This window comes from Epargyreus clarus, unplaced genomic scaffold, assembly GCF_041222505.1.
Source record: "Epargyreus clarus isolate Ecla_fem2 unplaced genomic scaffold, WU_Ecla_fem_2.2 ptg000027l, whole genome shotgun sequence".
NCBI lineage: Eukaryota > Metazoa > Arthropoda > Insecta > Lepidoptera > Hesperiidae > Epargyreus > Epargyreus clarus.
The window spans coordinates 6,368,449-6,386,415 of record NW_027332234.1 but is presented as its reverse complement, the minus strand read 5'-3'; the positions used below and the strand labels follow the sequence as shown (position 1 = coordinate 6,386,415).

The 17,967-nt window shown below is 34.3% G+C and overlaps 1 protein-coding gene across 2 annotated transcripts in view; it reads right to left on the bottom strand.

The window, feature by feature from the left end:
• The window catches only part of for (cGMP-dependent protein kinase for), a 170,288-nt gene that overhangs the window by 103,288 nt on the left and 49,033 nt on the right, over window positions 1-17,967 (bottom strand). For both annotated transcript variants that reach the window (XM_073088853.1, XM_073088854.1), the window contains exon 2: window positions 4,381-5,050. In XM_073088853.1, the coding sequence (XP_072944954.1) occupies window positions 4,381-4,865 (485 nt within the window). In that variant the 5' untranslated portion in view covers window positions 4,866-5,050. The remainder of the gene's footprint in view (window positions 1-4,380; window positions 5,051-17,967) is intronic.

Genomic DNA, 17,967 nt, shown 5'->3' with positions numbered 1-17,967 from the left:
TAATGACGTGCTGGCTAGAACGTGCATCGTAAATGTCAATTACCTAGAATGAAAACTAAACGGATCGCTGGGAAGTACTAACGCATTAGAATATATTGGTTTAAAGGGAGCTTTTAATAAAGGGTTCTAAATCACAGTTCAGATTTCTCTCAGAATACGAAGATCTTTATAAATTTAATACAAATTCTAATTTAAAACTTTCTCATCTAACTTTAGCGAGATGAGCTACTAGCATTTAATGGCTCGCAATGCGTAGCAGTATAAACAGTACATTTAATAATAGACTTTAGTCGTACTGACTGTTAGAGTTTAATAACTCGTTTCCCGGCTATTTTCTGGAATCCTGGCCCTCGGGATTATTCGTAAATACCTATTAACGTTTGTTCATGGAATCTGGTTTGGGCTATTCATCCTTTATTTAGTCTCTTGTGCAACTTGGCTTAGAGCCAATATCTACTTACTGGTATTAACTAATTTTCTAGATCCATACTATTTTAAAGTATTTCTATTTTACGTTTCCTTGTTTTAAGACATTTAAAAGTATGGTTTTCTTCCTTCAACTTTATGGTAATTTTGTTATTAACCTTTACGTTAAACTAATATCTACCAGTATAGTACCAATTTAGTAGTCTATTCTTCCTGCATAATTAGTCTCGTGTTGTTTACGTAATTTAGTCTTGTTTATTAGGATGAGCATGTCGTTGGGGACGCGAAATTACCGAAACTAAACTTCCCGCATATTGCCCCCACGCATACTAATAGTGGAATTGAAATTCATTGTGTCGTTCACACTATTATGACTGTTTTTGGGCAATAGTGGATTAAGTACAGTCGTGATGTGAATACAAATTGTTGTAAAGTATCACTAATAAATTCTTTAGGGACAGAATTAGATCAGTGAGCAGTGACAGCTCAGTAGCATGCTGGGCTTCGGATTCGTAACCAAGGCCTCTACAATATGTCGAAAATAAGTATATATTAGAAATTATCACTTGCTTTATAAAATATTACACATCACGCACAACAAAAGCTATTTCATAATTTATTTATGAACCAGTCAAGTTTTATGCTTCAATAACAAAATATAGTGAAGGAATATTTATCTCTATTTGTAGAAAGAAGTAATAGAATCTTATCTCATAGATAAATCTAATGACCTAAATCTTTTTACACCTTCATTTACTTTTATTATTATTGTTTATGAATCTTTGATCTTATTACTAAGTCAATTTATTCTATTTCTACGCACGGAATTCATTGACACGTCTATTATTATCAACGGTTCTGTTATCTTGTAGTTTTTTCGTTTTGAATACACAATCAAATGGCTATTTATCAAAGAGTATAAAGTGCCGCAGTGGGCGTATTGTTTGCAAAGAGCTAAGCTGTGAAGTTTGTATCTTAAAATAAACATACGTAATAACTAAACATTCTTTGTCGTAAAATGAATTTAAATCCAAGTGTAAATAAAACGATTTGCATGATAATACATTAAAATAAACCATATTTAACAGATATTGAAGTATTTACTTTACTCGGAAAAATATTTAGATGGATAAATAATGCATCTTACACAAAAAGGTTAAAATAGGAATGCATACAATGATACGTTTTAAAATACGATAAATTAATAGTATTTTACGAGACCAAACAAATAATACGGGAAGGTAATAACAGCGTAGATTTCTATAGAAATTTGCAAATATCCTATTATTGAAGCGTCTTATTATAGTTTCTTTACCTACGTAGGTATATTGCTTGTATATTATAATTTTGTTATTTGAGGTTCGAGATATGTATTTCAATATTAATAGTATTATGAAAATACTTTTTAAACGACTGTCATTACTTTTGCTAATAATTGTTGTCGACAAATCTTATTTTTGGTTTCTTGTTTCTATGCATAATTCTATTCTGTTGTGACGTTAGATAGTATATTGTAGTATTTTATTTTAGATGTCCACATACCTACGATGAAATATTTAGACATATTGATGTGGTAATTACACACTGAATTTATTACGCCGTAAACGTTCAAGCAGTAACCACAAATTTAACAAGCTACAAGGTAAATTAAGTAAAAAGTTCATTCAGCTTAAGTCATTAATGAAGAGATGCTTATCGATCCGTTGAGCAAAATCATAAAGTACATAAGAGTCGAAAATTTCACGGTTCCTTTTTAAACTCTTAATGATTTCATTTATTGACACTTTGACAAAGTACTGTTGTTATGGAAAATTTACGTAACTGATAAGCTGATATTTCCATCAATGTGTTGATAGTAAAATAATGTTTACATTTTAGTAATATCAATTGCTCTTTCCTTAAATTTAAAAACATAGGCGTAATATTTAACGGAGAATGTAATTGATATAAAATTTGTTTACTATTTTAACCGTATTATCTAATTTCTAATTCTTATTTTGAAGTTTTATATGTTTAGCTTAAAATGTTGTAATGCAAATTTACGTTACTTCCTAAATCTTTCGGTTTTAATGAATAATTCTGTCATTACCGCAGAAATACTCTAAACATTTTTGAATTTAGAATACCAGTCAATGTCTTTTGGCGAATTAATTAAATCCCAAGGTAAATTAAAATTAACTTATTAATTCTCAAGCGGTCACATAAAAGTTAAAGTAAACATTAATTTTATTGTTGCATAAGCACTTTTATTGTATTTACGTAATACAGAGCGAATAACGAGGCATTATCCTTTATCAAGTAGATGGTCCTTCCTCTGTCATTGTAAAGTAGCGTGAACTGGCATTGTGATTATAATAATTTAAAGATAATTACCCAATAAGGTATCATGGAGTTCTTTTTAAGCAAACTTTCAGATCAATGGCAGATTTCGGCTATAAACAAAATGAAGCAATTTATTTAAACGTATTCTTAAACAAGGTTAAAAGGAATTTACGTTAACATTTGGTAAATCATGCACTCAATGGCTGACTTGTGTTTATTCAGAAATACTTTTGGCTATTTACAATAGTTTACGATGTTGATACCAGTGTGAATTACATGAACAAATTCTTATTTGGGAGTCACGAGTTTTGAGTTAACGCGGCATTGAATTGGATGCCTTTTAAAGAGTTGGTAAAGACTTTATTATTTACGAGTATCATTGACACTTATATGACATTTTATCTAATCTCACCTGTGCAGGTATTGACCTTTAGGCGCCAATTATATGTACAGACATTGAGCGTCTCAGACACAGGTCGTGGCAGACACAGTCATATTATTAAATACGTAATAATAAGAAAGGTACCGTTTAAGGAAAGATTTATTAATTATGCGTTTACATGGGAAAATCCTTTTTTGGCTGCCAAGGCACACGTCTAACTCACTCTGTCTGTAGATGGTAAATAAATCCTTATGGCTTCCAAAACTTATTGAATGACCTTCATTTGCAGTATAATGCACGGCTATAAAGAATTTTTCAGTTGTAATCTTCTACATACAAAGGAGGGTGTTATAAGTACTATGCATTATTTTTACTCGAAAGGTGACTTGATCGGGACTGTAATCATAGCTGTGACTTAAGAAAATCTATTCAATTGTTTGAAAATCATCAGCCCTTTTCTGTTGGAATCAAGATTTATTTGCTTTTTTCCTGTTTACAGATATCTAAATCTAAGTCCGTTTTTTATTCAGAAAAACTTCAATGGAAAAACACTGGTTAGAAAGTATATGTACTTTATAGGTACATATCTGTCTTATACGATTTTGTACTTGATACTAATTAACTGTAGTCATTTAAAGACAACATTTTCTATTTGGCATTGAATATTGTCAATGGCACATACAGTATGTAGACACGTGTTTCTGCCCGTTGTAAAATATATTAACAAATCATATTATCGAGTACATTCTCAAGAAACTAATTACTGACTTAGTTTTCATGAAAGCTGAAATAGTTAGGATTTTAAAGCTCACTTTCAGCAATTATTTTTTTTAATTCCCCATAAAACTGGCATTCTTCCTGAACTCGATCAAAGATTCATTGACTCTGAGAAATTATTTGGAGTTTCTCTTATAAGTATGCCTTTCCAAAGTTTTCGAGACAAACAGCGGTATGAAGTTATGGTGGTATTTCCGCAGACGAACCATAAAGAGTTCTATCACCTTTAAACTGGCCTTTTAACTGATAATGATCTAAGCTATGTGATGATTATTTATGATGGCGACTTGTATCGACGTTCATTAAGAGAGTTTGCTCATAGTATCGCAACAATAGACAGTGTTGATAAGTAAAGGAAATAACACTTCAAATAGTACTTTAACTGTGTTCAAAATGAAAACTTGTTTACGAATGCTATTGTCAATGTGAACTTATTGAGTGTAGATAGTAATTGATAAGCAAAAAGTACTTACGCTTCGCTCTTGTCGTAGATTGGGAATGTCTGGTGCGTCAAGTCTTGGAGAGACGAGCTGGTTTGCGGCTCAGCGGAGATACCCTGAGCCCTTTGCTTCCTAGGCCCTCTCGAACCTCTAGCGTACTGCTGATACGGGAACACGCTCTGCAATTTGTCTAATTGCGAGCGCAGTTCCAGCATCTCCTGGTCGCGTTGCTTCAACAACGCCTCCAGCTCCCTTATCCTTTCTATCAAAGGTTGCATATCGTTAGTCACCGCTGCGTTAGCGACACAGTTCTCCGAATCCGAATTCATCGCTGTAGGAGTCCCCATTATTCCGTTTAACTCTTCTCTATACGTTTCGTCTAAGGCACGTCTATCGCCGTTGACCGTGGGCGCCACGGTAAGCGCTCCTCCACCTGTGTTCACTACGGCCCTCGGCTCATCGTCACCAGCTGTTCGCTGTGACGATCCAAAGCAGAGGGTGTCGAAACAGACGCGCATTCACTCGGCTACCGAGCACTACAATCACTAAGGATCGATCACTAGGGTTTGTGTTCACGTTAGTTCACTGTCACTGGGTCCAGTATGGTTGGGATGCGTAGGAACGTGCGACGCGCGCGCGAACAGCCGACGTAGTGCTGATACGCCGACGCTACCGTGCCGTCAGCCCCGCGTGCGGCGACGCCCTGCAAATTATATTTTCTTTTAGCGATCAAGTAGTTAAACAAATCTAATTCTGATCTTCATTTTATGAAATGCCTCCTTTCCACTTAATAGATACAGTTTAATAATATACGCAATGTGTAAAAGTTAATGAAAACAAATCTTATCTGTTAGTGATCTTAAAATGATTTGCATTTTTAAGCTTATAATATATTTCATTCCAAAACCTGATAATATCGTTTCTAATCATTCCAGACTGAATAGATTTCGAGATTTAATCAATCTTACATAATTATGATAGATACATCAATATTATCCTAATCATTACATAAGATAATGTTATAATATACATAATTTTCAGATACTATATTTCAAATTAAAAGTTGAAAATCCTTTCTACGGGATGTATGCGAATATTGACCTGCTAAAAATTCGGCAACAGGTGTACATACACAGTAAAAATTAATTTCAAAAGTCAATCCATTTATATATTAACATATTACCCAATATCAATCATTCAGCCGTTTCGGTTAAGATACTTATCAGTAGCACTCAATCAATTAATATTCACAATTAATATTCCAATAAAGGCTAAATGTTGTCGAGCCGAGCTTTCATTATACTTGTAATAGTCAGATATCCATGAAACTAAGATCTACGAATGTATTTAATCTTTATCAAATGACTAGCTTATACCAGCGGCTTCGCTGGCGGCAAGCGGCCGATGACAATACAATATTTTATGAATATCATAAGTTGTTTCTCTTGGGAACAGTACCTTTTTGGGATACAACGAAACCTATGTCGTTTTCTAGACTTCTGACAACGTATGTACAAAATTTCTTGGTAATCAGTTTTGTAGTTAAGTACGTCAAAGTGTAGTAAACAAATAAATAAACTCCCATTCGCATTTATAATATTAGTTTGGGTTAACATTGCTTAGTAACCGCTCTATCAGTACACATAGATAAAACTATGAATCAATGTAACTAATTTACTTAACTTGATAATTTTGTTAGTATGATAGTGATTAGGAACTATTTACGTCACACGATTTTATTGAATGCCGCTTTTAAAGTATTATTGTATGTTTACTTGTGACGACAAAAACACCTAATAAAATGATAGCTTATGAAATTATTAAATGACTTGCAACACAGTATAAGGATATAAGTGTGTAAGGAGTGCTTGCAATGTGCTACACGCACATTGACGCTACGTGTATTGATGCTCCAACCTCGTCAAAATAGGCAAATATTTATAACACCTGTTTCATTAAATAGATTGCTAATGCCATGTGCATAAGATCTGCTAAGTTCAAAAATAGTAAAAAAATCTAAGTTCGACTGCGGTTACTCCCCATCTATCTTACTTAATATGTAATATTGATTTGGCGGTGTAAGTAGAGCGGAAAACAAAGCATTGCAGTTTACCCCTAATTGTTAATAATTTTTGCCTAACAAAAATCCATATTTGACAATTTATAGTTTGTAGAACTTGTCAAATTTAGCTCCTTGATAGTCAAAATGTTGGATAGATTGATTTTTAATAACGGAAATTAGTCTTCTGACTTAGCAATCCATCTAAAACAGATATCAAATAAGAATAAAAGTCAACTCGAGATTAACTCTAAGGTCCCTATACAATAGAGTCCACCCAACATCAGATAGAGAACACGCTAATTCAATTTACTTTGCTATTTCAGATCAGGAATCTATTCTATTACTTCATCTATGTGCATATGTATATTTAGCCACAATGGTCACCTGATATACGGTGGTAACGTGACGCGTCTATCTAATCTCAAAGCGGTTTGACATAACATGAAAAAGATAAAAATCTGTTGGAAATTCAAATTCAGGCAGATCTTTTAAGTAGATATACTTAAAATAGAATTGTTCTGTATAAATGTTATTCATGAAGTCGTAGAGTGAGATGTATAAAAATAATATCAGACAACTTTAGAATATAAAGAAAATCGAGCAGCGTTTATCGCAAATTATGAAAATCGATGATTTTTGTTAAAAAATATGCATTACTAGTCTAAAGTGCTAAGTCACACTGATATTTGTCTAATAGTATTTCCAGTTGTTATTCATATATTGTAAATACTCGCGCATTCTTTTTAGCACGTATGAATGAAATGCACAACAACTTCCATGCGAAAAAGAAAAAAAAAATCTTTAAGTCACTTATTATATTTGGAGTTTGTAACAATTATGTGAGTGACTTAAACTTTCCAAAAAATATTCGTTGTAAGTAAAACTGTATCGAAAATAGTAAAGTTTATTTAAGTCATACGCGTGGAGGTTCCGAATTCAGATTAAAAGTACATAATAGAAAACCGTATCGTTTTGTTATTGAATAACGCATTTTTTGTCTTATTGAGGATTTACTTCACGCTGTTTCCATAACATAAAACATGTGTCGTCTCTTCTTGCACTATTGAACATTTTAATTAACATTTCAATTGATATTAAATGCACACAAATGTTTTAACTACTAGTAAAAACTAGTAAGGTAGATATAGCTAACCAAAGTGACCAAGAACGTATGACGGCATAAAAACAACAAACGTAGTAGAAAATAGTAACTAGGTAGTATATTTCACGAAGGCGTGTTATCCTTACGTGTGTTTCAAACAGAATTACCGTGCTTGCAAACGAACCGATACTATTTTCGATGTGGGCGTGAGCAACACCGTATTTAGCGATATTTTACGCGCACTAACGTATATTGCATATACACAATCCACCACAAATAAATTTGACGCGCACTCGTGAGATGTAACATCAATACGAGAGTTATTGCTAATTGCTTCATTAGCCCTCAGCCGTCATGGATATAACGCTAAAGTTAACTATATACTATGCTAGAGTTAGTATTCTACATAAGTTAGATATATTTAAACAAAGTTAAATATTATAAATTAAATTAGAAGGTGGTAGAACCCTTTGTGGTTCGACTCCGGCGGCACCACCGCCACACCTATTTTTACCTAATAACAGCAGTGTTAAGCGCTGCTGTGTTCCGGTTTGAAGGGTGTGGTAAGGGAGACAGACTTTTCCAAGGCATTCCAGCTTAGTCCTCAGGGGTAGCTGCATGCTCGTCTGCTACTCTTATATTATATAAAAAAAAAAAAAAAAAAAAAAAATTGATATTGATTGATTCTTAAATAAAGTACAAATGAAGTAGAAACGGTATATTCTCTTAATAGTAAGTCCATTGCTATAGGCATTTGTTATAGCCTTAAGTTGGATTACCTCGTGTGACTTTCCTTTACATCACATAATTTATCAATACATAATAGCCCTTGATAATGTTGTTAAGGCAAAAATAAATCTGGCAGTAGTGGTATTGGTGTGTAATCACGAACACATCTCACTTGCCACCAAATCAGTTACTGAGATTAAGTCTACTTCAAAATGGAATTTCACTACATTGGGGACGCGTGGCGGAGCGGTCACCATACCGGTCTGACGCGCAGAGGATCCCGGGTACGATCTGCGGCCAGACAGATTTCTAAATGATGAATTTAGGTTTCTGTTTCTGGGTCTGGGTGTTTGTGTATTTGTCTGTGTGTGTGTCCATAGCACCGACGATACAGAAATACCCAGTGTGGGGCTGTTAGTGTAGAAAGCGTTTTATTTCATTCTAATACGTTCATAGTTCCATATGTCCGCATTATAATAATTTATTGACAATGATAATTATTTATTGACATCGTGAAATGAAATTTGCAACACATAATGATAAATAACAAACAACCCTCAGCTGACTTTATCACATGATTAATTCACATGATTAAGGCGATTTCATTATTGCTATTTGTAAGTCGTGTTTCTCATGACAGAGGGTCGTGATCATCAGAGATTACGGAGACAGAAATAAACGGCTAACAGAAACTAAGAGTTGCATCTTGAAATACATATACATATGTTATTAAATTTAATTAACAATTGCATTTCTGAATAATCATTTTTAAACACAAAATTCAGAATGCACCGAGATAATTTGAGATCTGCATTAAAATAGGCCAAATTTTTTTGCCAGTAACAAACCTTTCTTCTGAGAAAAAATACTCAAATGTAGGTATACACTGGCGTGAAACAACAATCTATATAATTGTATATTTCTGAACTTACAGTGATTTTAAATTAACTGCCATATTAATAACAATAAATTATTTGTTAAATATTTTTGTCGTTGCCACTTTTATCCTTTTTTTTTATTGTTTACGAGGGGGAAACCTTCAAAAGGTACCCGACGACGTGGGAGCGACGCCGGGTTATGTGGGACTTTTAACGCACTAAAACCCCCCCGGTAGCCGTCCTCAGCGCTTGGCGGAGAACTCCGGGATCTCCGATGGAACACAACCGGAGTTGCCACTTTTGTCCTAGTCTACAGTTACCTACTTAGTTCCCTACTAAGATACTTACAAATCGCGTGCATATTATGCGTTTACATTATTTACTCATTGGCTCTACGTATCCACATTTGCATACAAATTACACGTACCTAATACTAGTGTACTATATAATGTTTATAAATAAGGTACGCTTTGTATTCATTACGTGTAACCGTACTACGCCTTCGATTGGTGTTTATACCTATTCATTATTACTCTGGTATCAATAATTTTATCGTTTGAATAGTCTAGCATTTTCGATATAACTTATATTTATGTCATTTATTTTTTCTATGAAATATACAGTTTACAAAGGATCTATTTATCTTTAAATTAATTAGTAAATAGGTACGTTTAGAACGTCCAATGGCCAAAACGTCTTACATCCAAATTTGGCCATCATTGCGTAGGAAAATTGTAGAACTTCGAATTTTAGTAGGCTGTATACTAGAGAATTTGCATAAAAAATTGATCCCGACGAATCCAACGACACCTTATATGTTGAAATCCGTTAAATTATTTATGTCACAGAGCGTACAAAGAACAAGACTTACATATGATACTTGAACATTACGATCAGCAGTCGATTAAAAATTAATGAAGATTGAGAACTACGAGGGTTAATTTATTACATCATCTATTTACTCTTTCAAAATACATCGCTTGTCTTCCGCATTTAGTTACTAGCTCACACTACGACACATCATCACAGAAACTTTCATCTGTTAAAACAGAGAGCTGGCAAAGGCACCGAAAGGCTAGCCAATACAAACGAGAATATTATCGCAACGTCACAACCTAAATATAAATAATCGAAGGTTAGTCGAGTTTACTTTAATCCAAACATGGATATCCCATTCCGTGCGAAAAAACTTTAGATTACATACAGTGTCGCCATTAAATTGAGCATAAAGTGTTTTTATTATATTTTTATTATTCATACCTTAAATAATCATTACGACTTGCGATTTATATTTGTAAATGGTAATTATTGACGGCTCTGCTGACAGAGATATCTTTATATTGGGTTGTAAAGTATCCCAGGTTCGATTATCGGTTACGCAGGACATCAAAATAAAGAATTTAGAATTATAGAGTGACGTACAATATCTCTACCACCAGCGACTGCGTACGGGATCCCCTGCCTAAATAAAATAGATGTAGGCGACAGTCCAAAATTTGGACGCAAAATTGATAGACTTCATCGTGTTTTTATTCATAATTTGAGAATGTGATAATTAATATCGAATACGCAGGTAAGTTCAAAAATCAGAGATAGATTTGGTCCTTGGACCCTTCAAATGCGAGCGTGAAGTTAACAACACTATTACATGCCACTAATTGAAGGCCATCTAAAAATACAATTCGAAGCAACAACGATAATACTAGTAGGTTTTAGCTTACATACTGCTATGTTAATCATAACCTTACCCCACTTATGACACGGTAGGCGTCCCAGTTCCGTATTCAGTTCCGGTGGGTGTACACGATATCGGAATTGCGAGTACTGACGTAGAGTATGTAGACACCTCATCTGCACACAATCGTTCTATGCGTGGCAGGGAAAATACCGGTGTGGTCACGGCCGAACGGAATGGAAAAGTATTTGAACTAAGGACTGGTTTTAGATTGGAGAAATTAGGGTTCAATGTCAAGGTTTCTATCCATGCTTTTTAATAGTAAAGAAGGGTAATTACCCTTTAATACATTGTCTTGTAATTACACTTGTAAAGGTGGTAGAACCCTTTGTGGTTCAACTCCGGCGGCACCACCGCCACACCTATTTCTACCTAATAACAGCAGTGTTAGGCGCTGCTGTGTTCCGGTTTGAAGGGTGTGGTAAGGGAGACAGACTTTTCCGAGGCGTTCCAGCTTAGTCCTCAGGGGTAGCGGCGCATCTGTGGCCGACCTCAGGTAGGAATATCTAATCCTATCTGGGGTTGATTACAGATGTCCATGGGCGGCAGTAGCCACATCAGGTGGACTGCATGCTCGTCTGCTATTCTTATATTATAAAAAAAAAACACATTGTTGTCATCCAACTGGTATTTGAACTAATTGTAATACATTTTAATTTTAATATTTTTTTGAGTAATTGATACGGTAGATATTTAGTTCTATTTATTACCTTAACCAACTAGATTTAATCTACCTAGACATCTCATGATGTTTATATTATTAACTCAGCGTTCTATTAATAATATGCTTACCAAACTATTAATTTAATGTTAAGACTGATCTAGGCTAAGTTTAACATTAACTTTAATATTACTGCAATCATTTCTATTACATTCTTACAATGTATTTCTTTACTGAACATGCCCTTTTCAAAACAAGTTTCGTACTTATCAATACAATAAACTAAATACATATTTTAAAACACTTCTTTAGAATGTATTTCTGTAGCGAATGTTCAGTAATTTGGGTACCTACTCCTTTTAAAACGAGTTTCGTGCCTTATCACATACTTGTCATGAAAATGTATCTTGAGCGAGTTAAAAATATGTAAGAATGGGATTAAGCCGTTTTATGTCAAACAAGGAGTTGGGTAGAGCCTTTCGTGGTCATGGTTTTACTGTGCAGACACCACCGGCATGGCTACTTCTGGCTTATATCAACAAAGTCAGTTGACAAGTAAAGATTACTTCGCCACCTTGAAATTGAATGAAGCCACAAAAGGCTGACGTGTCAGTTATTTTTTTTTTACAAATAAAAAATATTTTAGAGATAATTTACGAATAAATAACTAATACTGCATAACATGATAATAAATTTACATAATAAATAAATAAGTATTTCAAATATGTTAGAAACTTTTAGCACGGAGACGTGGCAAAACTTTTTTACGCAACTATGTCAATTCTCAAAACTGGTTACATTTTCTTGTTAGGAGTGAGTAATCTTATGGCAAAGTCAACCGCTGTTATGTTCTGGTTTAAAAGAGGTGTTAAGGTAATGATAATATTAAGTGGAAATCACATAATTAGTTACAAATATTTACATCGGTTTGGTTGTATGTTTCACATTTTAACTTCTGTTAACGTTCAATTACTGTTTTATACCTGACTGTCGCAACGCAATCTAGTTGTTCTACAAACGCATGTCTACAAATGGTTGTATTGCTGGACACGTCTACAAATTTCCGTGATAAAACTATCCAAAAGGCTTTTTACGTACCTTATATTTTACTTTATTCCTCCATTGGGACTTCTATACAATTTATGAAACTTTCCACGTAAATTTAAGACATAAAATAAAAGTCTCACAGATTAATGTCATTTAAGAATTATGTGCCCTGAGGTAATGTTTAAATTCGAATTAAAATTAAGAACCGTGGTGACCTATGCAATTTTGTAAATAATGTATCATTAACTAAATTGGCCGGTACAAGACAAACACTTAAGTGTTATAATTTCATTAAAAAAGTAGGCAGTTCAGAAGCTTGCGAAATGGTAGGTAATTGCGTAATACCCTAGTAGGGATATACATATTTATGTATATATATATATATATATATATATATATATATATATATATATATATGTAGTATATATATATATATATATTATTATATATATGTAGTAGGAGGAGTAAGATTTCATTACAAATATACTACTGTTCCTATTTTATTTTTTCTTTCCCCTTTCACGTTATTTATTATATTTTATTATGCTTCTTTCTTTCATTGTATTGACATGTATTTATATCCTTCTATTTTATTGAACCGCCGTCAATTTATTTCTACACATCCTCAAGGTTGACTTGGAGAAAATGCTATTTAGCATTAAGTCCGCCTTTTGTACCACAACGTTGTTTTGGTCAATAAAGTATAAATAAATAAAATACTATACGTATTTTTTGAAAACATTAATTGTTAACATTACTTTTGGACATATTTTGTGGGTATTATTGAAATATAAAATGATAGGTTGATAGAATTAAAATGGCTTTATTCAAACTCTATAGAATAATGGCATTTCCCCTTTAGTATTTTTCGACCTACTTGCCGAAAAGTGGTTTAGATTACAATTTCTAATGATCGAATGATAGAATTAATGATAACTTGCTTTATGATGATGAATGATTCATTACTTTTAATTTCCCAAAGATTGTGAACAAGACTTATTTTTGTAAGACACTCACAATATCCATTCACCGACTAGCCTATATGTAAATTAAACTGACGGATAATTTTAAAAAGAATTAAATAAAATTTGTTTTTATTTTTTAATTGTATTGTAGTTCCTCTGAATAAATGATTATTCGTTTGCTAATAAAAAACAAACATTAAAAAAAATGTCTGCAATATTAAGTCTTAAACATACATTTGAAGCAGAGACTAATGTGTCCTCTGATTAGCATATCCACTAGAACTGACTTACTTGATAGATTGATCTAGATTGACTAATTAATTGCTTGAATCACAAAATGTTTCTCTACCATGAAGTTTCAACATTTATAATCATACGTTTATTTTCTTATCGAAATCAATTAAACACTCCATTTGACCAACACTTTGTGATCACGACAATATAACGAGGCGTTGTAAATAATGTTAAGCGCCATTATTGCCTATGGCTTCGCTGGCTTGCGCTGAATAAACTTTATTGTGCACAATTTATCTCTATACGAGTATAAATTGCTTAATTAACAATGGTGTGTGTGTTGTTCATTCTAATAAAAAATATAACTCTTAAAGAAAGATAGAAAGAAAGAAAGAAACATTTATTCGGATAATTGCAACATAAATTAAATATTATAACAGAAAAAATCACATAAAACATAAGAAAAAAAACACCAAAAAAGGATAATATAAATGTACATTTAAATTATTACTATGATACGAGTATGTGTTGTGTATTAGGAGTCACACATTCGTTAAAAGATTTTGTATGTTTGTTTCTCATACGTGTTATTCAACAATTGTTTTTGAATTTTTCTTTTGAGCAACCAGTGTCAGTGAACAATGGAAAGAGTTATAGGCACTATTGTGCTTTAACAATGTGTGACTAAACTAAGTAGATTGATTCAATACATCTATCTATCTTTCTGTCGATTTGCGATTAAGTAGAATTTAATTCAAAAATTGTAAAGTAAAATATATACCTACAAGTAATCAGTACCTATTAAAGTTTCAGAGCCAAACTTTCTTATAATATTAACGGAACCTTCCTTAATAATATTGACCATTTTATTAAATATACAAAATATGATCATTTGTATTAAAATCGGTAGGTATTATTTCTAGAAACAAGTATTTTTCTTCTTATCATTGCAAGAGTTCGATTGTTAAAGGAACTTTAAAAAGTCATTAATTATGCATTCGACCTACTTCTTGTATTTGCATGCCATGATAGTCTCGAGTAATTTAACAAAAAAAGGTATCGTAAGCAAGTTACTTAAACGGCTTAACGGGTAAATTAACATCGGAGATCAATGAAGTTGTTTTACATTTGATCGGGATTCGTTTCTTTTGCCAAAGGTTTCCAGCTGCTAACATGTAACTATAAAGACATAAACGTGCATATACATTAGGCATGTGAAATTACTCCTTAGTAATATCTCTTTGATATTGACTCTATCTATACTCGGGACCTCACTATGCCTGTGAAAGAATGCCACGCGTTTAACAACGTTCTGCGTTTTAAATTAATGATCAACGCTGCTTTATTTTGTTATATAGATTAGGCTAAAAGATAAGTGATACTCTAGTTGTTTTCTTGGGTGCTTTAACGGAAGACATCTTGAAAAACCCTTCATACCAGAGAGTTTTAAAAAATGTTCTCAAAGGTATGTGAAGTCTGTCAATACTTGGCCAATACAATAACTAGCAGTACTTGATCAACTAGAAGGTCCGTACCCAGTGGAACAGTGATGGGTTGATGAAGAGTAGATATGTATTCGAGGCAACCCAATTTAGATTCCATACTCAGCGGCTCGACTAAATTTTTAACCAAGAAATATAAAAAAACTAGATGACCCGGCAAACGTTGTATTGCCATATAAATAAAAAAAATGTTAAGGGTGAACAACCCTTATCACTTACGGGTTTGAAAAATAGATATAATATTTGAAACTGCGATGGTAGCGAAGAATTCAGTGTGAAACATTCAAAATCAACAACTAATTACGAATTAAAATTAATTAAAAAATCTTTTCCCACGGACTAAATTGTGAATCTAAACCATTCTCAAGTCCCCTTGAACACACACAACAAATTTCATCAAAATCAGTCCAGTCGTTTAGAAGGAGTTCAGTGACATACACACGCACATAAGATATATATATATATATATATATATATATATATATATATATATAAAGATATATTTTTCATTCTATGCTTTTTGCAGAACAATAAAACTAATAACACACTTATGTTCTTTTGTACAACAATAACATTTCAATCATTTATGCATGTTACGCATGCAAAATTAAATACAATACCTACATATAAAATACATATTACGTTACTATTTCTGTGTTATTTATGAGCTATTAACATATATCATTTAATTCTATTATTTATAAACATTTTCCTGCTGTTAGGTAAAGAGCTTTTTATAGGTTACCAGTTATTTGTATTTATAACTGGTTCTTATCGTGGAAAACCCGTTACTGTTAGGTTTTTGTTTGTGAAAATTTGGGGTGAAATATCTGAATTTTCAGTACCAGTTTTAACGTGTTAAAGTATTTCAACATAACATGTGAAACATGTTAAATTATATATTAAAATTATTTGTTAAATAATTGTTTCTTTTTATAAATAGAAACAACTGCTACTTAATATTATTTTATAATGATTTATAGAACAATTAAATGCGTTATGTAACATAAGTAAACAACCATGATATTGTTAAGTGGTCATACTACATAGCCGCATATAAACATACACTACAATATACTACTGCCAACCAGTACCCTTACCACGAGTTTTTACGTTTTGACAAATATAACTGTTTTAGTATTTATTTACGTATTTGCTCATATAATTCCTAATAAGCGCCCCTAGCCGATTGTATCAGAACGTAACATTAAATGTCTAAATTGACAAAACAGCGCTTTATGTTTTGTCTCTCTTTTTTGCGAACATGTGAGGTAGACGAAACGACTTGAGCGCCTACTTATTGTTACGTTTACTCAGTCTACTAAGCAGTGCTCCCCCAGCACTCAACCGTGCGACCCTATCCACATTCACAAGGTGGAGGAGGAGGTCCTTAAAAAGATCTCTCTCCCTGTCACCTCTGCTCCCATTAAAATCACTACAGACGAGGTCCGGACCGTCATCCGCGGTTTGAAACCTCGTAAAGCCCCAGGTCCGGATGGTATCTCCAACCTGGCGCTCAAACACTTCCCCGAGCAGGCACTGACCCTTCTGGTCATTATCTTCAACGCCTGCCTCGATCTCAGCTTCTTTCCAACAGCCTGGAAGACAGCAACAGTTATCGGTATTCCCAAGCCTGGGAAACCGAAACATATTCCCTCCAACCACCGCCCCATTAGCCTCCTCAATGCAATGGGCAAGGTTTTCGAACGGGTGATCCTCGTTCACATAAGAGGGCACCTCTTCCCAATAGATGCTCCCCCACTCATCATTCCTCACCAATTTGGCTTTCGCCTCCAGCACTCGTGCCCCCAACAAGTCCACCGCATTGTCGAGTACATCACAAGCGGGTTTTATCCAAGACGTAACAAGACACTAGCAGTCTTCTTCGACGTCGCCAAGGCTTTTGACAAAGTCTGGCATGGAGGACTGGTATACAAGCTATACCATTCTGGTCTTCCTGATCGCCTAGTCCGCATCGTGGCTTCCTACCTTCAGGACAGAACCTTCCGCTACAGGCACGAAGGTATCCTCTCTCCCCCACGCCCCGTAACAGCCGGAGTCCCTCAAGGCTCAGTGCTCGCTCCTACATTATTCATATCGTACTCCAACGATATTCCTATCCCCAAAAATGGGGTGCAGCTCTCACTCTTCGCCGATGACACCGCCCTTTACATCCAAGGGCAAAAGGAGTCATCTGTCCTCGCCAAACTCCAACGCTCGGTCAACGAGTTAGGAGATTGGTTTAGGAAATGGCGCATCGAAGTCAATGCGGAGAAAAGCTCCGCAATGCGCTTCGACCACAAACGCAGGCGTTTAAACAACCTGCCCTCCGTCAAATTACTTGGGGCCCCCATTCCATGGAGGCCCACAGTAAAATACCTAGGAGTTACCCTTGACCCGGGCCTCACCTTTAGACCCCACGTCTCTAAGGTCACCCATACCGCCCGCTCTTACATGAGCCGCCTCAACGCCATGATTGGCAGACACAGCAAGTTGTCAGCCAGGAATAAGCGAACGCTGTATAAGGTTTGCATTCGACCGGTGTTAACATACGCCTCTCCAGTCTTCGCTCACGCGAATCCCACCATCCTAGTCAAACTCCAGGTCATACAAAATCTCTTTTGTCGTCGGGCACTTAATGCCCCCTGGTATGTCAGAAACGCTGACCTCCACCGCGACCTGGAGCTCGCTCCAATACAACAAGT